The 23774-nt window shown below is 39.9% G+C and overlaps 1 protein-coding gene and 1 non-coding gene across 6 annotated transcripts; both read left to right on the top strand.

The window, feature by feature from the left end:
* Window positions 1-143: 143 nt before the first annotated feature.
* LATS1 (large tumor suppressor kinase 1) lies at window positions 144-21654 on the top strand. Of its 5 annotated transcripts, XM_063390088.1 has the most exons (9): window positions 144-339; window positions 588-713; window positions 4234-4739; window positions 6796-6946; window positions 8745-10270; window positions 14886-15468; window positions 16058-16240; window positions 16488-16594; window positions 17526-21654. In XM_063390088.1, exons 3-9 carry the CDS (start codon window positions 4389-4391, stop codon window positions 18042-18044), a joined length of 3420 nt encoding a protein of 1139 aa, XP_063246158.1. In that variant the 5' UTR covers window positions 144-339; window positions 588-713; window positions 4234-4388; the 3' UTR covers window positions 18045-21654. The 5 variants fall into 5 exon arrangements, with proteins under 5 accessions (XP_063246158.1, XP_063246161.1, XP_063246160.1 ...); XM_063390091.1 differs by lacking the exon at window positions 588-713 and having other exon boundaries at window positions 6796-6931; window positions 8748-10270; XM_063390090.1 differs by lacking the exon at window positions 588-713 and having other exon boundaries at window positions 8748-10270.
* A 1881-nt stretch (window positions 21655-23535) lies between these two features.
* TRNAG-GCC (transfer RNA glycine (anticodon GCC)) lies at window positions 23536-23606 on the top strand. The gene has a single exon. It is a non-coding gene; the product is annotated as a tRNA-Gly (tRNA).
* The last annotated feature ends 168 nt before the right edge of the window (window positions 23607-23774 follow it).

Below are 23774 nucleotides of genomic sequence, written 5' to 3'. Positions count from 1 at the left end.
CGGGCGCGCGGGGGTTGCGGGCGCTGGCGCTGCCCGCCGGGGCGGGCGGGAGCCGCCGCTGCTCCATCCGGGAGCGGCAGGGGCCGCGCGAGGCAGGCCGGGATCTGCCCATATCCGGGCGGCTCCGCGGCGGGGACACTGACAAAATGGCGGCGCCGAACTGAGCGGCCCGAGGCGGCGGCGGGCGCTGGCGGAGGGACCGAGCGAGTGCTGCCGGCATCGCCGAGGGGCGGAGGAAGAGCGGAAGGAAGGGAAGGGTCGCGGCCGTCGGCGCCGCGCGGGCGGGGCCGAGCTCCGAGCGCCCGGGGCGCTGCCGCCGCCGCCGCCTTCTCGCCGCAGGTAAGGTCGGTCCGCCGTGCGCGGGGCCGCGGGGGGGTCGGGCGGTAACGGGCCCGCTCCGGCTCGGCCCGGCGGCCGGGGCCCTCTGCGGGACGCAGCCGTGCAGGAGCGACCTCAGGTCACGGCCTGCGGCCGGCGGGGCGGCAGAAGCGCAGGTGTCCCAGCGGGGCACGTTCGGGACACTCTCCCGGCGGTGAAAGCCTCCTGGCCTGCGTGCTCCTGGCGAGGCCGGGTCCTCTGTCCTGCAGGGATCGGTGCCGGCCTGAGCCAGCGCAGCGGGGCTTTGGTGCCCAGAGGCTGCCCTGCTGTTGTTAGCCCGAAGATCGCTCCGAGGTGCGCCTGGAATAACTCCTGCTGCTCCCGGGAATGCGTGTGTACGTAGAAGAGCTGTATCCTGCTAAAGGAGATAGGAGAGAGTAAGAATGGAAACAAACGGAGCGAATTCACAATGTTCCTAGGGTTCCTCTGGCCTCTGATTCTTTCCAGCTCTGGCTTCTCTGACCCTATGTAGTTGTGCTTATGTGCTAATTTTGGGGTCCAGTTTTCTCCTCATCCTGTGAAAACTTTTGGATTGGAAGTGCATCCTTTGGGAAATTGCTGTTGCAGCTCAATGACTTGTTACCTGAAAGAGGAGCTTCCTTTAGTTGGTCTCAACCAAGTTCCTACAAACCTAATTTTATGACTTGCAAAGTCTCTGTTACTCTCTGTTACTTTCTTTATCCCTAGCTGTGAAGCATTGTGTTTATGTATAAAATAAGAATAGGTTAGAATAGGTACATGAGGGAAGATACCTAAGTACATTAATATGCGAGGTTCAGTACTCAGCTGGAAATATGAGCATTGAAAGTATTTTTTTTAAGGAATGTTAAAGTTAGATTATAAAGCTGTGTATTTTTTTCCCTGAGAAAATCGTGGGAGTGATTGACAGTTGTGTGTTGCTTTTCAGAGCATCACAGACTGGTTTGGGTTGGAAGGGACCTTAGAGATGATCCAGTTCCAACCCCCTGCCTCTAGACCAGGTTGCTCCAAGCCTCATCTGGCCTGGCCTTGGACACTTCTGAGTTTTCATTCAAGCACTTACTTATACAAGTCCAATCTTTTATTATTATAATGTAAAAAAACCCCAAGGTGGGCTTTTTTTCCCCCTTCCAGCTTAACCTGTAGAAAAAAATACTGTATTCCTATATTTTTAAAAGAAGTGAAAGAGTATTTTTTTTCAACTCCTTTGGAGAAGATAATTTAGTCAGCGAAAACAGCTGCATTAGCAAACAGATAGTTTAAGGATACAAAACTACACGAGGGAGTAGACATCAGTTCCATTGTGTGCAGTTGGTGTTCAGTAGTTAGAAGTACAAAGTTGAGGTACATTTCTTACTCAGCAGTCTTCTTCATTTAAAATGTGTATCAATGTCTATAAGCAGAGGTGAATTTTGAGGTTCATATATAAAGCAAGGTGAACTGTATTAATTCCTGCTTTCTGGAGGACTAATTTAATTTGTTTTTTAAGAATTAAGACTTAATTTCACATGTACATGCTGGTAACCATCAGTGCTGCCAAAAGGAACGACCAAAAAAAAGTTACTTGTTTGGGTAAGTTCCTTAGCTTGGGTCGTGCTGTGTGGCCTTACAAACAGTAATGCTCTCTATGGTAGGTGGTGGGAGATAAGTGAACTGGCTGGTTTACACTCCTAAACCTAAGCTGCTGCTGAAAATTTGAGTTAGAGTACAGCTTTATTTTCCAAGACTGCTCCTGATTTATAATTTTAGTATCCCGCTAATTTAACCTTGATTTCTCCTAGGGGTGTTAGATTTGTCTATCTCAACTACCCAAGGTGTAACCATAAAGTGAATACTGAAATACCGGATGAAATTTTTAAAATATGTAGGTGCAAACCCTCCTTTTTTTTCTGAATTCCAGGCATTTGGAATTTGTTAAAAGCTTATGTATGAATATTTTGTCAAGTTCTTACTTCATTTTCTTTGGAAAAAGTTTTCTGTGGAAAAAGTATTTTCAATGTGGCCTTAAATACAGAAAGTTTGGAAAATTATTTTGAAAGTGGCCAAAATTAAATTACATTTTAATTGCTCTCATGCTGTACTTTCTGCTGATTTCTGGATTTCTTAATACTTGGAGCAAAATTTCACTGTTAATTATTGAAATTCACTATTGTGGCTGATGATTTATTCCTTTTTCAGTGAGCACTGAAAAATTACATACTGTTAGACTCTATTAGAAATGTATAACTACCCAACTACACTCATTTAAGTTTTCAAAACTATTGCAGTGCAAAGAAAGCTTGTGGATGCAGTTATACCCCTTAAGATTTAGAAAGTTTCGTAAGAGAAATTCTGTTATTTCTAAAACAGTTCTCCAAGGAGAATGGGATTATGTGGGTATCCCTTGTGTTTCTTTTCACAGTCTTCCTTTATGTATTACTTCCTAGCTCTCAGGTTTTATTCATATAAGGATAGCATGAGTATTTAATTCATATAATTTGCATGTGTTTCAGAGAGTTCTTTTTCCTATTAACTTGTCATATTCTTCTTCAATTGCTGAATCCCTAATTGGTTTGTGACAGTGCAAGTATTACAGAAATAAAACCTGAATGAAGAAAGAGTGACTTTTTTATGGACTGTGTAAAATGTAGATACTTGTTTAATTTATGTCTAATATGAGAAACACTTAGCAACACAGTAGTAAAGGAACAGTGTGAGTTGAGGTTCAGCATTTCTGTTGCCTATGAAGAAAAGACAGCACTGAAACATTTATTTTGCACTGTCTTAGTAACTGATCCTCTTCTGTGAAGCAGCAGAGACTGAAGACGTTTTATTTCATGTTAGTTAAAGAGGCAAATGCTCTGCAGTTTCTTCAGTGTTACACTGTGGTTGCTTTATCCTTTGCCATGGCAATTGCAGTAATAATTAGTGCCCAGCCTGGACAGAGAGATTTGAGTTCTTTGCAGACATGGGGCTCTTTCCCTGATGAGTCAGCGCCTTCAAAATGCAAACGTTTTTTATTTGGCTTTTGGCAGAAAATTCTGTTTCCCTTACCAAATGTCATAGCTATGCTCTCAGTGAATTTGATGCTTGAGTTGTTAAACAATTTTACAGTAAAAAAAAAAATCTGATTAAATTTTCTTTGTTTCTCTTCCTCCTCTCTTTTCCCTTATGTAAAATAAATTTAAAAATTACTTAACTATTGATGAAGACTGATTCAAGGAGACTTGAGCTAAGAGACTCTGAAAGCCTCAGAATCTGGACCCTTAAACAGATTCAAGTGGCAGATGGTACAAGAAATCATAAAGTGGCATGTGATGAGCTAGGCAAGTGCTTATTTTTAACATGTGTGACTGCTAGAGAATGGATAAAATCACTAATTACCTGCTCTTGCTGCTGTGCTTCTTACATCTTTTTCTGGAGCTGGATGTCAGAATCATTGAACAGCAAGGTTATCTGACCCATATCCTGGCTGACTGGAAAGTAGAGTTCGCTCTTTTGGCTGTAAAGGTGTTGATGGGGAGAACATAGGTGACAAAATGGACACAGGAGAGGGGGCAGGCAAAGGAGCAGTGCTGGCTTAGCACACACCGGTGTCCATATCTGTTCTTGAAAGCTTTGTCCACCAGACAGAGGAGTTGCTCTTCACTGTGTCCACATCCTTTGCAATTCAGGACTGGTTAGATTTGAGGCACCTAAAACATTTGTTGGTAACAGTTAAAAACCCAACATGGTTTGTAAAATAAGTTGAGTAAAGACTGCCTGAAGAATTTGCTTAGCATGCTTTTAATATCTGTGAAGGTAATGCTGCATGTGAACATTCCACTGCCACCGGTGCTACATTGTGAATTTTTTTTACTGCTCTGTTAAATATGATTTGTTTTGTTTTGTTAACAGAATAGCAGTTTCGGGTTGTGACAAACTCCAGCGCTACAGGAACCAAGGTTTCACAGTGAGGAGCCACTGCTTTCACGAGTCCTGACATCAGCCAGTATTCCTTGAATTCTGGTGTATGCGAGTCCTTGGTGGAGGCTGCATATATACATGTTTTCATGAAGAGAAGTGAGAAGCCAGAAGGTTATAGACAAATGAGGCCTAAAACTTTTCCTGCCAGTAGCTATACTGGCAGCAGCCAGCAGATGCTACAGGAGATACGAGAGAGCCTCAGGAATTTGCCTAAACCCTCAGATGCTGCTAAAGCTGATCACAGCATGGGCAAAATGTTACCTGAAGATCCTAGACAAGGCCGAAATCCTCCCAAATTTGTAACATATCATAAGGTTTTGCAGGAGATAAGAAACTCACTTCTGCCTTTCGCAAATGAAGCAAACTCAGCTGTCAAGGGAACGTCAGAAGTTAATCGACAAATGCTGCAAGACTTGCAAGCTGCTGGCTTTGATGAGGTGAAGTGTTTTATTTTGAAGATTTGGTGTTCTGCTAGCTATAAACTATTAATGCATGTTGGAGTGGGTGTTGGTCAGGGAATATTTGAACAGCATGATAAGGAAGAAGCTTCAAAATCTGGTAGGTTTCTGATTAGGACATGAAACTGGTAATAGTGCAGCATGTAGAAGAGGACTAGAAGGATTTAGAGAGACTTGGCTTTGGTTTTTTTAAGCATCTTGTCCAGGATGTTCCTATGTAGGAGGTTGTTTTAATTATTTATATGATTTTAGGAGAAGAGGACTGGACTCTCTAGAACATGGATTTTGCCTCTGATATGCAAAGTAATTTTGAATTGTGCTCAGTTGATAAAATATGGCCATTCTAAATTGAAAGGCAGTACTGAATATTTTGGAAATTAATCTGAAATATGGTTTCTAGAAAGGAAAAATGAATCCACTTACAGCTCCTGTGTTTTTACTGGGACCACACACCAAAGTAAATCTTTTTTCACGCCTTCTTTGTAAACCTGGGTACAAAAGCATGTTTAAAAAAGAGCTAGCAAACCACTCATCTTTCCAAAGGAAAAAGGCACAGTACCACAATAGGGATTAACTTTACAGGCATGCACTGCTTGCAGTAGTGACCAGCTCATGAGTTCTGCTGTCTGTGATGCTTTGGTATTTACAGAGAGATCTACCTTTACCAAGAGTGAGCTTCTCCAAAACTACCACTGGCTTTTCCTCAACAGCATCCCAGTTTCAAGTGCTGATAGTGGCTTTTCATGTTCCTTTAACTTGATCAAATACACAGTCCAGACTGTGTGTCAGGAAGAATGGAAGGATTTTATAATAAGAAATTATTTTTGTAATCATTTGCTCCAGCTCTGTGGTTCTTTGCTGAGGTTGAGGAAGTTTTTTTGTTGTTGTTATGTGGGATTTTGGGACGAGGAGGGGTGTGCATTTGTTTTTTCCAAGCAGATTGGTTCTCAGCTCCATTTTTACAGATTGAACCTGCAGCTGGTTTTGCAAACTGAAGTTTGTGGTGTATAGCTGAACAATAAACTAGAAAGGTATCCTAAGTTGGTGGTTTTGTTGGATCCTTTGTATCTTGAAGCCTTTCGCTCCTGCCCTTTGTTCTTGGATACAACTGCAAATCCCCATGACACTTGTGATTAAATGGGGCTTTTCTCAGGCACTGTGCCAGCATTAGCCCCTTCTGCTATGTGTTAACCTACAGCTGTGTTGGCACAATAGCCCATATGGCACCGATCCACACATGCTAGGAACAGACACAGCTGAAGTAGGAAAGCATTTTTCTTGGTCGAGAAGTTTCAAAATGTATTGAATTTTTTGTTTTCAAATAAAGTATCACAAACATTCTGGTTATTTCCCCCTATCTCTCATATAATAGATAGTATTAATGGTTAAAGTGGAACAGATAGAGATCAATAAATATCAGGTTCGTGTATATAGGTACAGACATATATATATAACTATGTATGTATGTGTAAAATAATCAGGATAGAATGCTGTTCATTATATTTGGGGGTTTTTTTAATCCTAAATACCTTACAGAAAATCTCTTCTGCTTACTATGTTCAGGTTCAGTCCTCCTGTGTTTTATGTATAATGATAGTCTTTAAGACATTGAATACTTCCTATCACATAGGCGACCAAATTTTTGAAAATACTGTATTGGATTTTTCTAATGCCAGCTGGTCCATAAAGATTGTGACAACTTTATTGCATAGGTTTTTTTAGTATAAAATCCGTTTTTAAGGATTCTATGACCAAGCTGTTGTTTGAATAGCAAGATGACATGATTTACATCAAACTGCAGTGCTTCAACAAGTTAACTTTTCTTCTGAACGTCATGACTGCAGCACTATTTTGGATGATCTCTTCTGGAGAAAACATTATAAAATTAGTTTTAAAACAATTGAGAGGAGAAGTCAATACTTTGTAAAATTACTTCGGTAAAATTAGTGGAGGATATTTGGCTAAACAACCATGATTTTTGGTATTTTTTGTGATTCTCTTGTAAATAATTTTTTGTATATAATCTTCTCTTTAGGATATGGTTATACAAGCTCTTAGACAAACTAACAACCGCAGTATAGAGGCTGCCATTGAGTTTATAAGTAAAATGAGCTACCAGGATCCTCGTCGGGAACAGATGGTTGCAGCAGCAGCAAGACCTGTAAACGCAGGTATGAAACCACCAGGTAGGTGTATCCATGGTGACTCAGTCATTCACTGAGTGTATTCGTATAGCTGACAAATAGAACAGAGTAAATTTTGCCTTCACGTGCTCACAGTAGAACAGAAATGCTGAGATACAGGTTTTTAATCCTTTTAAAAGGAGCATTTTACATATCTGATGTAATCCTTCTGAAAGATAGGTCCATTTGAGTTTCTAAAGCATTGCTTTGTAACTGCATGGTTTTATTACTGTGCGTAAACATTTTATACAAGGAAAGGCATTCAGATCTCATTTTGGTAATTTCTATTACCTTGCCAATGTGGTGCCTGTATTTTGTTCTGTGTCAGGTGCCACTTAGAAATAAGTGCTGAACACTGAATTCTTCTTGTAAATTTTTGTCTCCCTTTACGCACACTCCCACACAACAGCATTCTGTATGTGTATTTTTGTGTCTGTATGTGTCCATGTGTGTATTTATATATCATAAGAGTATGATATTTGTATTTTAGGATGTTATTTTTCAGGATCCCTCTTTGCTTAACTTCCTGCTTGGTTCCAGCTTTTGTTTGTATAATTTTTAAGGCAGGCTTCATGTTCTGAGCGATATTAGAGGGTGGACTGTGTCTTTACTAGCAGAGTCAGAATTTTGCCTCTTGCTATTACTGCTTTCCTAATAATGCTAGCACATTTTTTATACAACTTGATACCTTTTTAGTAGCATACACCTGAAAAAAGAGTAACTTTAAAATGCAGCAGAAATACTGAACTTCTATTTGACTGAAGTTGGGTGCTGAGCTGCTAGTGCTGGAGTTAGATTTTAAATTAACAATATAGGTAGGAGAAAAATTAGTCAGGAGTCGCAAAGAACAGCTTTATTTTCCTTTAGTCTGTTAAGCAGGATTAGTTGGTGCTTGTATGAAGTTCGTAGGTAAATTCTACCATTTAGACATAGTTTTCATTGTTAATTGCAAAACTACACTAATTAACACATTCTTTAAGTGAGGACAGGGTGATTTTCAGCAGTTACAGCACTGTATGTGTTTACACATATCTTGGCGTTAACATTATATAAACCACAGTAAGACTGCCTGCACAGTTCGTTGTATATTTTGTTTATATGCTCCAAAATAGCATTTGTAAAGTAAATATATTGCAGGGTTTTGCTCTGTAGTTTTTGCATTCACAGAGTTTTAATTCTTGTTTCTCTATCTACAACACCTTTACTCAAAAAGACACAACTTTTAAAATTAAAGTCATAATCTGCATGATCAGAATATAAAAAGTTTGGGTGATCTGTATGCATGTAAGGGTGCAAACCTTGATTTTACAGCATTCAGTTAAATTTTAGTTTAAGAACACTAAGTGTTTTGCAAATGTTGACTAGAAGGGATAGCAACATAACAGATTTTTCCTTGCTATTAATTTTTTTGCGTTTGTGCTGAGCATTCTGAGAGTTTCTTGTACACGTGATTAAAAATACATTGTGTGTGATTAATTTTGCATGTTACCATTTTTTCAATTAAATTTTACATTTTTACTGAGGCAAAATGTATTTTCAGAAAGGTGATTTCTAAAAAATCACTTTCTGATTTATAGTTTTGCAGTTTCAATTTTTTTTCCCCTCTTATATGTACACTGAGCATATTGGCATGCTGTGCTATTACTAGAAAAAGTTTCCACGTGAAGTACAGTGGATTGTATTGTGTCAGAGAATTCAAGTCCTGTTTCTGTAGTAATGAACACAGAAGAATAAAACATTCAAAGCAGTGAATAGGAGTAATACCCACTAATGTGAATGCTGTGTTTTCTTCTCGTGGAAGCAGGGGCTGTCCAGCAGTCGGTTAACCGCAAGCAGAGCTGGAAGGGTTCTAAGGAGTCCTTGGTTCCCCAGCGGCACGGCCCGGCCCTGGCAGAGGGTGTCGTTTATCGCTCCGAGAGTCCCAGCTCCCAGGCGGATGTGGGCAGGCCGTTATCTGGATCTGGCATCGCGGCGTTCGCTCAGGCTCATCCTGGCAATGGACAGAGAGTGAATCCCCCGCCTCTGCCGCAGATCAGGAGCGTCACTCCTCCTCCTCCACCTCCTCGGGGGCAGACGCCCCCCCCAAGGGGAACTACTCCTCCACCTCCTTCCTGGGAGCCAAATTCTCAAACGAAGCGGTACTCTGGAAACATGGAATATGTGATCTCCCGGATTTCTCCAGTGCCACCAGGAGCATGGCAGGACGGTTATCCACCTCCACCTATGAATCCTCCTATGAATTCATCCGCACAGGGTCAGAGAGGCATGAGTGCTGTCCCCATTGGCAGGCAACCAATAATCATGCAGAGTTCTGCCAACAGCAAGTTTAGTTTTCCCTCAGGAAGAGCTGGAATGCAAAATGGCAATTGTCAGGCAGAATTCATGGTTCACCAGAATGTGGTCTCTGGAAATTCGGTGAGTCGCCAGCCACCCCCGTATCCAATGAATCCAACTAACAGGCAGAGTCCCACAGCACTACAGATGCAGGCAGGAGGATCTGCTCCTCCTTCAGCATACACCAATGGGAATCTTCCTCAGACAATGATGGTGCCAAACAGAAACAGTCACAATCTGGAACTTTACAACACAAATGTAGCTGGAATACCTGCATCCTGGTCCCAGCCTTCCCCTGTGCCGCCGCAGTCGTCGCCGGGCAATGGGCACGACATGCCCGTGTGGCAGCCCAGTGTTCCCGTGCGGTCAAACTCCTTCAACAACCACCACGGCAGCAGGCAGAGCCACTCTGGCAGCTCCCAGCCTTCGGCCACCACAGTGACGGCCATAACGCCAGCTCCCATTCAGCAACCAGTGAAAAGCATGCGGGTGTTGAAACCAGAGCTGCAGACTGCCTTGGCACCCACCCACCCTTCCTGGATGCCGCAGCCCGTGCAGACTGTGCCGACCATGCCCTTCTCCGACAGTCCCTCTACCAACATGGCAGTTATGTCTCCCGTTGCAGAGGCTCCAAATTACCAGGGTCCCCCACCACCTTACCCTAAACACTTGCTGCATCCGAATCCTTCTGTCAATCTCTATGAGGCGGGACCCAAACTCAACAAGGAGGAGCCACTTCCTTTATCCAGGGAGGATGAGAATGAAAAGAATTACGAATGTGTTGATTCGGCAGATAAAGAAAAGAAACAAATTACAACCTCACCTGTTCCTGTTAGAAAAAACAAGAAAGATGAAGAAAGAAGAGAGTCTCGCATTCAAAGTTATTCCCCTCAAGCCTTTAAATTCTTCATGGAGCAGCATGTGGAGAATATACTCAAGTCACACCAGCAGCGTTTGCATCGGAAAAAACAACTAGAGAATGAAATGATGCGGGTAAACTCTTCCTTCTTTCTAAATCTATGACTAAACTGTTCCTGTATTACTTTTATGAGATATGTCTTAATTGTAGAATTAAATAGTACAGATAAGTAGAACATTTAGAACTGTGGTATTGAAGTCTGTTTTTAATCTTTGTATTTGAGATGTAGCAAGTTTCTTCCTTTTCTGGTTTACATATTAAATTTTCTTCTTCGAAATTGATTTTTAAGTAAGTTTTTTGCATGTCTAAAGGTAATTTGTGTGGCCTACATACAGTAAGGCAACAGAAGCAAAATAACTGTTGCATGATCTGAGATGTAGCTACGTGGCTCATAGATTTTTGTTATGGGTTCTATTTAATCCTGATTTTTGAGTTACAGGCGATATTTTAATGATTTTGAAAAAATACTTCTATTTTTTTTTTAAATAAATACTGAAGGTACAAGTTGCAGGCTGGCTAGTGCCCTTATGTAGACACCCAAACAGTGATTTTTTCTGCAGTTTGTTACCAGTAGGGATAGGTTATTTAAGTTCAAATAAAAAAAAATTTAAAGGTTAGTTGAGGGTTTTTTTTGAATGAAAGAGACAGTATCTTTTGTCTAATTATTTTGTAATCTGCACTGTAAATGTATCTTTTTAAAGAGGAGCAGTTGAAGGGCATTATTATAAAACAAATACAAACTTTTGTGCCTGCATGGGGTCAGTGTTCTATTTCTGGTATTTCAGTGTTCTGTTATACCAAATCAAAAGGGTAAAAACTGGGGCTGACAAGCATATGTCATTTCAAAAGAGAAAACAGTGAAAAGTAGTGAGACTAAGATTTGCAGAAAGGTGAAAATGAGATGTGTCACACATGTATATTTCTTAACAATTGTAGTTGAAAGTTTGACATAAGTATGATGTTCCTTTTTATTTATTCTAAGAGAGTATGTATTTGGCTTATGCCACTTTCTTGACATGCTGTTTTCTAAATCTTTGTTTTCTTACTTTTTGAAAATGCTTACTGTAAGCTGTTGTGTTTTGTAAGTGTTTGGTTAATCACGAATATGTAAATGTTAGCAAGATTTCATCCTGGAACTCTTACTCGATCTTTATTCTTAGTCTTGTCTCTTTCCTTTTTCACTTCACTAACAGCTGATATAAACTGTTAAGGTGTGGGAAGCTTTCCTGAACTCTGTAGCCTCCATCCCTGTGTAGACAAGTAAGATTCTGAAGCAACAGTGTTTCTTAAGAATAGCATGATCCCTTTTTAGAGGGCTTTGCATGCAATCCTGCATCAAAATTAAGCATGAATTTATTTTGGCTATTTTTGAGTATTTAAATGTAAGATTATAATTAATGTTGATTTGCAGACTTCACTTTCCCTTCTTACTGTGTTGTGTTCTGTAGTATCTCAGAATAAGTATTAATTATATGTGAAGGCACTGATACCACTTTTCTTGATATTTTTCTTGTGCTTTTAAAGCACGTTAGTAGGGGTATTTTATAATACTTATAATATTAATGCTATGGTTTTAATAGTTTGTGCTAGATTTAAAGCTGGAGGATGGAAGATAGGTTATTGTGCTGCAGCAGACCTCTCCTTTTTCATAAAGATACAGGAGAGGAATGCCACAACAATAAAGTGCATTTTGGGTCTTCACAAGAAGGAGAAAGGGAAACACTCATTATTTATTTTCAGAAATTTTTAAGAAGAGTAAGCAAGTATTGAATCCCTTCTTTTCTCCGAATTTTAAAAGTAAAAACCTCAGAATGCATCTCTGTGAAAATACCTGCTTTCACTGGATGCTATATTTCTAACATACATGACATATTTCTATGGTGTCAGGTCTCCTAGGAGTTGAGTGGTCTCAAAAATGTTCAATTTAGATGTATGAGTTTAGCCAAGAGTTACAGCAGGTGTCATTCCTGCAAAGAGAAACTTGAGTCATCCTTTGAAACACAGCAAGATGAGAAGGAAGCAAAATGATAGCAAATTGTGTGATGATAGAGAGCAAGTCAGGAAACTTTTGGTGTCTGACATTCTCTTGAAATAATTGGAGATACATGTGCAGAAAAGTTTGTGCAGCTGACAGTTTGTTAATTTTTGGTAAATGCTGAAGCTGAGGAGAGTTCTAGGGAAAATACAGCAATCCAGAGAAAGTCTGTAATTAACAGTTAGTTTAGTGGATGGAAAAGTGAAAGTGGGTTGAGGGAAGAGGTAACAAATCGCAGTACTGGGGCTAGTTTTTTTAGGATAAAACTGTTCGCATGCAAGAGCTAGACAGCAGGCAGAAGAAAGCAAAGCCACAAGGGTTTTGGAGACTCTTTGTATGTCTTGATTAATTATTGTATTGAGTCTCACTCCTCGGGGGGTGTTTGCTGTCTAGGTTTTATTCTTTGCCAGCTTTGTCAGTGATGGGTGGGGTTCAGTTTGTGTCAGGTGGATTTGTACTGAGGCGAACTTTAGGGTTCAGATGGGCCTTAAGAAGGTGACCCACCATTGTCTGAACTTTACCAGCCTCAGGTCTTCAGTTGTCTTCTTGTCATCTGTAGGTCTTTAAAAAAGTCCTTCCTTCTGTGTTGAAGTGTGCCTTAAGCCGGTTCATTCATAGAAAACTTCAGATGTTTCTGTCTTGGAAGACAGTATGCAGATATTCCTGCAATAAGACAATCTTTTGATTCAAAATATGTAGTTGAACCTATTTTCCACTCCAGTCTTGAAACTACAGCTAACCAGTCCTAACTACTGCCTATCTGATGTCTACAAAAAATGTTGTCTCAAATTTGAGACAGCCTTCCCCACTTAAATCTTACCAAATTTGTATAACTTGTGAAATTTGTTTGTGTAGAAAAGCATTTTGTATGCATTTTCCTAACTGCATCTCCTTTGGATCCATTTTTGCTGTGATGCCTGTAAGAAATTTTCTGTGCTCTAACAGGATTTTCTTTAATAGGTGACATGTAGTAACTTGTGAAAGCATTTTAAAGATACTGAATGATATCTAATCGAATTTTTTGGCCTTTTTTCTTAGACACATCTATTATATTTTGTTTCAAGTTCTGTTGAAAGTCAGGCAAGACCGAAGTCATCTATTAAGATACAGTCTATACAGGCCTAGATTAGTTATTTAGTCCTGTTGAGGGTCCTGAGTACTGCTATGCAGACAGTATGTCAGATATTTAAAGCTTTAAAGAGATGGAAGCAGCAAGATTTGGTATCAAGAATTGATAAGATGTGACAGTAAGAAATGGAAAGCTTTTAAAATAGTGCTTGAGTACTGTTGTGATGTTTGCAGGGATTCAGTGTGGCCATGGTTTGGTTTATGATCAGCATGTCCATGAAAAAATAAGGAAGTATGCCATAGGTTGAACTTGGAAATCACTGGTGTGGATGATGATTTCAAACCAGATAGGCAGATAAAATAATTGAGATGCTGTGAGAAAGGTAGCATATAGTAAATGCTGTCAGAAAACAAAAGAAAACATCAAGCTACGTGGGGATAGTGTCACAGAGAAAAAAATACAAAAAACCTGAAGACAGATTCTATTCACATTAAAACAAAGAAGAAGGATTATTCTGATTCTAGGTCCTGAAATTTGCCTAGAAAAATGGCACCAAAATTGAATGGGATTCTTGGGGGAATTGAAACCAACAAAAATATACCAGGAGGATATGCAGGTTGGAGTACAATGAGAGTGATCAATGTGGTTCTTGTAGATAAGCGTTTCCACAGCGTAGGTGATGAGCTGCGTGTGGCCTGTGAGTGTTTCAGAGCTCAGAATGTTGGTGGCATTGGCCGGGACACCAGGGATGTTCAGTCAAGCTAGGAATGTGTACACAGATGGGAGCCAAGAAGAGATACTGTTGGGAGGAGTGAGCCACTTCCAGCGAGAGTGCTCTGCTCAGCTGGTACCTGGGCAGAGTGGAGAGCAGTGGGGAGAGTGTGAATGAAGTCCTGTTAGAAAGGGGTGCGTTATGTGATAAGGGGAATATCAGGTCCAGGCTTGTGGCTGAGGCTCGGGTTTGGTGTGGGTGGGCAGTAGGAAGCAGTGCCAGTAGGATCTCTTTTGGGTAGCTACATGTGGAATTGAGAGACTGAGAGGGAGTGCATACTCTCTCCTGCAGCTGAAATTCTAGAGCATGGTCAGGAAGTTCAGTGACTTCTGCTCGAGCTAGTCTGCCTTTCCCATGGCAACTCCTTAGCCCATGGCAACTCCTTAGCCCATGGCAGCTTTAGCTCCTAGATGTGTCTTGGCTTTCTTTAACCCTGTGCAGAGAATCGGGGAGGCAGCTGATGCACTCTGTTACTCAGATACTTGCAGTGGTTTTAGTCAGTAATTTGTAAGTTACCTTTCTTAAGAATGTAGTAATCCCTTCTCTAGAATCTCCTGGTGCATGGCACCTTGTGCATTTTGCTGTTGAAAATAATCACATTTCAGTTTTTTATCACTCCTATATGTTTTCATAGAATCCTAATGTGTAAATTAAAATTAAAACTGTAAAACCAAATCCCTTTAAGTATTATTTCTTGTGCTGTGTATAAGTATTTGGTTTGCTTTGCCTAAGCCTTGTAATTAATTATGAGAAGATCACCAAGAATTAAGAGTACTGTTAATTCTTCAGATTTAACTCTTGTTTGCTGCACAGGTTGGATTGTCACCAGAAGCCCGGGATCAAATGAGGAAAATGTTGTGCCAGAAAGAGTCAAATTACATTCGGCTAAGAAGAGCTAAAATGGACAAATCAATGTTTGTAAAAATTAAAACCCTAGGAGTTGGTGCATTTGGAGAAGTTTGCCTAGCAAGAAAGGTGGATACTAATGCTCTTTATGCAACAAAGACTCTGAGAAAAAAAGATGTCTTGCTTAGAAATCAAGTTGCCCATGTTAAAGCCGAGCGGGATATCCTTGCAGAAGCTGATAATGAATGGGTGGTTCGCCTGTACTATTCATTCCAAGATAAGGACAATTTGTACTTTGTAATGGACTACATTCCAGGAGGTGATATGATGAGTCTCCTCATTAGAATGGGTGTCTTTCCAGAAAATCTGGCACGGTTCTACACAGCAGAACTGACGTGTGCAGTTGAGAGCGTTCATAAAATGGGCTTCATCCACAGAGATATTAAACCTGACAATATCTTGATAGACCGTGATGGTCACATCAAATTGACTGACTTCGGGCTCTGTACGGGTTTTCGATGGACCCATGACTCAAAGTACTACCAGAGCGGTAAGAGAAATACAAGTATTGACAAGGAATTAAATTATAAATGAGTAGTAGAAAGATGGCTGTGCTGTTTCCTTTATGAGAAGGTTTAAGTAGGCTTTTCCAAATCCTACTTGATTACTTCAAACAACAGCTGAAGAAAAAGTTAGAGTGAAAGAGAAGTCACAGTTTTGAGAGTAGTAAAATACAGATTATGTGATAATTTGTTTTTATTTTCCAAAAATATAAACATACCTTCAAAAACAAGGTTTAAACTACTTTTGATTAGTTTTTCTCAAAATATAGTATATCTTAGGCCAGAAGATAAAGATTTAAAATCTGATTTTATTCTTTGATTATTTAAATATTGGAGGTTTTAAGTTTACATAAGTGTAAAAACATTATACACCCAGCGTTCAGAAGTTGGTATTTTATATCATAAATTAAAATCAACATCTGGATGCTGGTTTTTGGTTTAACTCTCAGGTTGAGTATTGAAACTGAAACAGATTCTGTCTTGTGACATGAAATGTTAACGCATAAAGAAAATTTCATATTAGATAAGAGCTGGAATAATCCCCCTCAGTTTTGCTGTCCTTGTCATCCACGGCAGGTGATCACGCCCGTCAGGACAGTATGGATTTCAGCAGTGAGTGGGGGGACCCGGCCAACTGCAGGTGTGGGGATCGGCTGAAGCCGCTGGAGCGCAGGGCTGCACGGCAGCACCAGCGCTGCCTGGCCCATTCCCTGGTGGGCACACCCAACTACATTGCACCAGAAGTGCTCTTACGAACAGGTAATGAGTGCATTTTTGTGCTGCGGTCTCACTGCAAAGTTACTGGTATTCAGGCATCCTGCTGCACCTTTCCCACACCCCTGCTTTTCCCAAGGATGCGGTATTTTAACAAAAAAATATAGTTGGTAATCTTAAATAAATATTTAATAGACTTGGAATTGAATTCTCTTGTGAACTTTTTTGTTCTTAGAAATTCAAGATTAAAACTATGCAGAGGCTTAACTACCTTATTTGAACTTTATTTCAGGTTACACACAGTTGTGCGACTGGTGGAGTGTTGGAGTAATTCTCTTTGAGATGCTAGTGGGGCAGCCTCCATTCCTGGCACAAACACCACTGGAAACACAAATGAAGGTAACTTTAAAAGTCTGGTGTTAACAATCTGAAAAAGGCTTGAAACTTACATAGTCTTGCTAATTTGTAGTGGAAACAAAGGTCATGTTTGAGAGCGCTGCCTATCTAAGCATATTACACACTAAAGAAATTTTAAATATTACATTACTGTGGAGGTGCATTTAATTTTTAAAGGGACTTCTAGAATCACATTTGTAACTTTTCTGGTCATACAGTAAACATGCCAACTAAAAATCACATCGCATCTCAGCCTTTCACTGTTTGTTCCAATTGTTATTCCCTTTCCCTCTTCCACTGTCTGTGTGGTTTTTTCCCTCTTGGCTTCCATGCTTGTTTGCCTGCCGAGGATTTCCTTTGGTGATGTACCTGCAGGCGCTTAGCATGGGAAGGTGGAGGAGCAGCAGATGACTGACAGCTCAGAGCCTTTGGTCCTTTCCTTCCTGAGCCCCTGCTGTTTCAGAGAGAGCATCAAGGCAGTCTTGTGCAGGTGGCATTTTTGCAAAATTGCGTTCAGGTGGCTCAAATGTAGTGTAGTATTGATTTTTTTTTAACTTGAAACCTGTTAGTCTTTACAGTACATCATATAACTCAAAATTCATCTGCCTCACCTTTTTAGGATTGTAAGCCATGTGCCTAATCTCAGGTTCCAGGTGCTGGATTTTATGGTATCTTGGTTGGTTTATAGCAGGGGTCTTCCATGCCAGACTCTAGATGGGGAATGTGAATAAGCTTTACCTTCATTTTGCTAGATTTCCAGGCAAAATACTCCTTGTGCCTCTGAAAGAGCAGCTTCATGTTTTCCTCTTTACTGTGAAAAACCTTAGACATACTGAATTATTTCTTTGTGGCCTTTCGTTTTGTTGTATTGTTTTAATGTGCTTTTTCGTTTTTGGGAAATTATAAATAAATAACACATCTTTTTGCTTTTAAGGTTATCAACTGGCAAACTGCACTTCATATTCCACCTCAGGCTAAATTGACTCCAGAGGCCTCCGACCTTATTATTAAACTCTGCCGAGGGCCAGAAGATCGTTTAGGCAAAAACGGTGCAGATGAAATAAAAGCTCATCCATTTTTCAAAACAATTGATTTTTCAAGCGATCTACGGCGACAGTCTGCTTTCTACATTCCCAAAATTGCTCACCCTACGGACACGTCAAACTTCGATCCAGTTGATCCAGATAAATTGTGGAGTGATGATGATAAGGAGGGGAACAGAAATGATACCCTCAATGGGTGGTACAAAAATGGAAAACATCCTGAACATGCTTTTTATGAGTTCACCTTCCGAAGGTTTTTTGATGACAATGGCTACCCGTACAACAATCCAAAGCCCATTGAATATGAGTATGGTAGTTCCCAAAACTCAGAACAGCAGTCAGACGATGATGACGATGAAGAAGAACAGGCAGGTAGAGGAGTTCAGAGCCGTGATCTGGTTTATGTTTAGTAGAGGAATAAAGGTCAAAATTAAATAATAAATTTTGTACCTATAGCTTTTGGTAAGTCTCTTCCTTTAAGAGAATTGAAAGATTGCTAGGGTAAATATGCACCGCTTTTTTTTTGAATGCTAAAAAATTATTTCTTCACTTTCTCTCTCTGTACATTTTGTTTTCCCAGAATACAGGGAAATCCTTCTCAAATATTAATTTATTCCAGTGATGTTAATTGTTTAATTTAGAAGAGATTTGATGTTAGGTAAAAAAAAAAATCACTTGAATATTGTTATTGGTCCTCTGTACTCTAAGTACTCAAAATAGGAAATAGTGAATTTTTTTTTCCCTAAGATGCCTGGTATCTATTTATACATATATTTAATAATGTTAGAGAACAAATCTCTGCTTCAGAATTTTTAATCACAGTTTTTCCATGCATTACCAAATATAAAACCTACTTTATGCTAATAAAGTTCTCTGATTCATTTCTGAAGAGAAAAAAAAAAAGGCTGCTGTACCCTCACTTCTCATTGTATTTAGCCTTTTTATTCACAGTGTTGGAAAAACAGCCGCCTATTTGGGAAATGTTTCCAGCTGCTGTGGGAGTGGCCTAGTTCTCAGCTTTGAAACAAAGTTTCAGTCTTGGCTATAGTATGATCATAAGATGATAAAACATTAGAACTAGTGTTTTACTAAATAATAATTGGATTTGATATTAGTAGCACTGTAGCATGTGACTGGTACTCTCAGAGCAGGACTGCTCCCTCAGAAACAGCTTGATTGTTTCCTGTCATCAATTCTACAGATGTAAGAGGAAAAGAAGCCTTAGAAACAACACTTTCAGGAATCTAGTTCAATTTTCTGACTACAACCAAACTGTAAAGTGTGTACAATGCTGCTTTAGTTGGAATTTTTAGTTTGAAAAATAAATTTTAGAGTAGTGTCTTTATGATAAATTCAAGATAGTCATGGGAAAAGATTATAAATTACCACTTTTGAGATTTGTGGAGACTGATTTCCCTTGGCTGGAACAGTTTTCCTCCTGGTTACATAGGCACTGAGGAGTAGGGCTGTGTATGTGTCTGTCTGAGCTGGCAGTACAGTTTCAGTGCTCTTTCATAGCCTGGTTCTGAACAGAATTGGGAACTTGGAGCTGTGCCTGCTGCCTTCTGCATTACTGCTTCCATCATTTCCAGCAGCAGATGCTCAGGCATCTCATAGGGTCTCATGGTGGGAGGGTGCTGAGCCTGTTGATCTTACGTGGAGCAGGGATGGCAGTATCACTCTTCAGCAGCTTCACTGCGACTAGACCAGGAGTTAGCATTGAGAGGTAGAAAGAACTATGTTTTTGTCTCTATCCTTATTTTTCCTAAAATAAACACAGTGGTAAAAAAATGCACTATTTTTAGTAAACTTCATGTCTTTTGAAACATTTCTTCTTCCTTGGAATTGAATTCCAGTGGATAATCTAATAACATGCATGTAAGCATTACTGCTTTCCTAAGTTATTATTTGTGCCATTGCACTGGCATTGCAACTATCTAAATATCACAGAATTTGTGTTCATAGCTGTTCTTCCAGCAAACATCAGTTACCAGTTTCCTTTTCCCACCAGGCTGGTTTTGTTTGCTTCTGGCCATTTGTTCTCTTTCTGTGCTCCAGTCCAGTGTCTCTGTTTGTGCCTCTCCAACTCTCTCTAGTACTGTCCCAAATACTGGATCAGCGAAGAAAGTGCTTGTTGGTTAGCATTTGGAGTTTCCTTTCTTGTAAGTGTGGTCATTTGAGCGATCCAGTTTCTAGTGTGGTCCAAAAATGATTTACATTGACATAACTGAGGAATTGTAGTAGGTTGGCAGTGAGGAAACTTCTTAAACATACTTTGTCACAGAAGAAAATGTTTGTGGAAGTTCACCCCTCTACTGTGAAGTGTTTATAATGGTTAGAAGATGGTTATGAGAAATTGCTTTCTCAAACAAGTAGTTAGTTAGTTGCTTTCTATAATGAAAATGAATTTGCAGCTTAATAAAACACTACCTGTTCTACCTTTCCCACAGCTGTTGAAATAGAGTAGCTTTTAAGATTAATTTCATTTAGCTTTATTATAAAATGGCTGCAGTGCATAACTACTCCATATTATGTAAAAAAGATTGCTTTTCATGTAAATAAACTTTAAAGATTATCCTCCTTCGTAGTAAGTATCCCAGTAAAACTGGTCTACTTGTCTGAGAGCAAAGTATAATATATTGCTGGTTAAAGGTAATTTAATCAAGCCTGTCTCACCATTTTTGAAGTGTGCAGAAAAAACAATGTCAATTCATTAAATTGACTCTTAAAATTGCCTTTTCATCTATCTCTCCTCTGCCTGCACTATACTATGGTGTAGTCCTGTTTAATACTATGACTGATCTTAGGCAATTTAAAAATAATTCTAAAAAAGGATGGAAAAGTGTCCTGTAAAGGCACCACTGGTCTAAAAAGAAAAACCAATTGCTTTTATTAAAGGAAATTAATATTTTAAAGACATGTCCAAGTACTGAAATACTAAATATTCTTTTGCCTTTTTTAAAACAAATACAGGAAGTACTCACATCTTTAGAATTTGGTGTAGATGCTTCTAGCATTTTCCAGTATCATGTGTTAGAAGTTGTAATGTACCTTGTCTGAATTTTGCCATCTATATGCTGCAGTATTATGTATTTCCTTCCAAGAAGTGTAGCTCATTACAGTCCAGGTTCTCCTCTGAGAAAGTTAGTTACACGTGAGTGTTGTCACAACTCTCCAGCATGCTCTGCCTTACCCATGTTTCGAAACTTGACGTTTCATACGTAGATTCAGAGTCTGTTGAGATTCTTCATAGTTGCTGCTTAAAACATGGGTGTTTCACTGGTGACCTATGATGGGGATTGGTTTGTACAGGCAGTGGAGAAGAGAGGCTCCTAGCCAGCAGCTGTGGAATTCTGCAGTAAGTTTTAGTTCAGGTTACTTTTACTTTGTAAAGCATGAAAACAAGTTTCTCTTATGTGCCCTTGTATACATAATAATTGTATTTATAAAATGTTCTATAATCCTATAACTTGTACTGTAAATACTATTTGATATTCAGTGGCATTCTATCCTCGGGCAGGCCCTCTTGCTGTATCTTTTCTATCCTCAATTTGTAATAGAATCCATAGAATATATGGCTAGAAAGTCTCTTTGAGACTGATGTATCTTCGCTGTTGCAAAAACTGTGAGTGGGATTGATTTATTTAGAATCCTTTTAATATTATTCAGCTGATAGGCAGTGCAGTGGGTGGGTTCTTAGATGATGCTGCTGTCACTGAAGATACTATTAGGCTTTTTTTTCAGATGTGGATGTTTCAGATCTGACCTTTAAATCTGTTTGCTTTATTTCAGCCAAAGCAAAAAGAAACTGAATTGGGTCAATGTCACAGTAAAATGTTTGAATGCCTTAAGATGTCATGATAAAGGCACTATTCAAGTTTACTGATTTATATATATCTATATAGATATATAGAGAGATAGACATATTCTGTGTGTATATGTATATATATTGTCTTTTTTGTATTTTAAGACTATCAGTTCTTTTGGATTCTCCAATTAAATACATAGACCATCCCACAATTCTGCTCAAGTGCATCATTCATTTATTCCGTGTGTAGCTAGTAAACTTAACAGTCTTGCATTATCTCATGGCTGTAGTAAATTATTCACTGTTTTTTTGAGTATTCTTCACTAGTCTCCATCATGACCTGGGCATCTCCTTTTGTCAGGTCTCTGCATTCCTGCAATCCAGCTACATGTGTGCCATGTAATCTGTGAATGCCCATTGGCACTTTTGGGTCTTAGGGGCTTATGGGGTGGCGGCTTGGCCCGAGATCTCCAAGACTCCTGATGTTCATATGAAAAGCATGTGCGTGTTTGCTGACTTTTCCAGTAGGTACCCTGCAGCATCCATCCCCATCGTCTGGGAGTGCCAGGTTTCCATTTTGTCAGTGCCCAGCAGTTGAGCAGTGGAGGCTTTCTTGCCCCTGCTGACTGAACACACAGCATGTGTTTGACCTGGGGGATAGGATGGGAGTGGGTGCTTGCACTGACACCTTCTTAAAAGGTATTTCAGAATTAGAGAAACAATTCCAGCTCTTGTGAGCAGCCCAAATGGTAGTTGGTGACATTCCTGAGTTAATAGAAACTGTTCCTGTTTTCTCAGAATCAGTTTCTGTAGTGTAACACTTGCTGGAATAATAAACCCCACACTGAATCTTTTTAAGTGAAAATCACATTCTTATTTTGGCTATTCAAACATGAAATGTAAACACTAGTTGCCCAATTACATTTATTTTTCTGTCCTTCTTCACATCCCTCTTCTACAAGTCCCGTTTATGCTGCAACAGCTCTGCTGTTTAGCAATAAAATGGCACAGGTGTAACAGCAGGAATGCTATTGTACTTGGCTGTCACCTCATGTTTGTAACCTGTTCTCAAAAGTATACATGTTGATGTTCAAGAGTTCAATTTGTTGGTGTTCTTTATGTGTCCTCTGCTGTCTCCATCAAAATAAGTAAATCTTATTAATTACTATTGTTATTTATTATGCATACATCCTGTACCATGAAGCTATTCCTTAAGAGGACAATGTATCACAGGTTTCATCTGTGTTTACCTTAGTGCAAATACCCTTCTTTAAGTGCACATCTCAAAGTGTTAATGCAGAAACTAATATGTTATTGGAGAGACTGAGTTATATTCTAATTCTTCTACACTTGTGGAGGAGGTTGTGGAAGTGTAGCACCATATTTTTATTCATTAGCCCACCTGCAAAGGGGAGAAGGGAAATTCCTCCAGCTCTCATCAACCGAGTCATTTGACACACTTAAAATTTTAGAAACTCAGCAGCAGCTTTCTGTGTCTTTATAGCTGAAGTAATGTAGGAATGATAATTTTAAACGTAGACACTCATTAAAGGGATGGACTAAAACTGCCATCTTAAGAATGGGTAGAAATAGAATAACAAGATGAGTAAGAATTGATGTGATACACTTAATTGAAGGGTGACATACTGCTGTGGGGGTTTGGAGTTCACCCTGAAGGACTATCATAAACCTGCATTGTGCACAACCTTTAGATCCTATTTGTTGCTAGGCAGCTGAGTCTATTTAGACAGGTGACGAGGTGCAGCTCTATCAGGGACACCTAAGGGCAGGTCCCTGGTCTGACTGCGTTCGGCAGCAGGTTCTCCTCAGGACTCTCACGCGATTTTTTCTCCAGAACGACACCATCTATGAGAGTTTGACGAGGTGCAGGCAAATCACAAGCAAAGAAAATGTAGATAAAAATGGGTGCTTGCTATTCCCTCGGCAAAACTCACATTTGTGAGTTACAGAAAGGAAATAGCCGGGGGCAGGCCCTCGACCACCAGGGCGGGATCTCAAGCAGCAGCAATAGGGTGGAGGAATTTGCCCTTACCACCTTCGAGTAAAAAAGGCACACAGTGTGTACCATACAAGCATTGGTGGTTCAGTGGTAGAATTCTCGCCTGCCACGCGGGAGGCCCGGGTTCGATTCCCGGCCAATGCAGTTGCTTTTTTTTTTCTCGCTGCCTTTCATATTTTTTTTCCCCCCGCTACTCTGTAAAGTTTAAAACAAAACCAGCTCTTAGCTTTTAGTAACAACAAACAGTCACCAACTGCTTGCCGGCCTTGGCTGCGCGGACCTTCTCCCCCGTCCCACCAAGCTGGAAGTGAC

Source organism: Prinia subflava, chromosome 2, assembly GCF_021018805.1.
Source record: "Prinia subflava isolate CZ2003 ecotype Zambia chromosome 2, Cam_Psub_1.2, whole genome shotgun sequence".
Lineage (NCBI taxonomy): Eukaryota > Metazoa > Chordata > Aves > Passeriformes > Cisticolidae > Prinia > Prinia subflava.
Note: the sequence above shows the minus strand (reverse complement) of the source record. Positions and strands in the feature narration are given on the sequence as shown.

What these genes read in the sequence shown, in the direction of transcription:
- LATS1 (XM_063390087.1), top strand. Translation starts at nt 4,389, where the DNA reads ATGAAGAGAAGTGAGAAGCCAGAAGGTTATAGACAAATGAGGCCTAAA. An exon ending in AAGCTGCTGGCTTTGATGAG is followed by an intron (nt 4,740 to 6,795) that starts GTGAAGTGTTTT and finishes TCTTCTCTTTAG; the next exon opens with GATATGGTTATACAAGCTCT. An exon ending in AGAAGTGCTCTTACGAACAG is followed by an intron (nt 16,241 to 16,487) that starts GTAATGAGTGCA and finishes ACTTTATTTCAG; the next exon opens with GTTACACACAGTTGTGCGAC.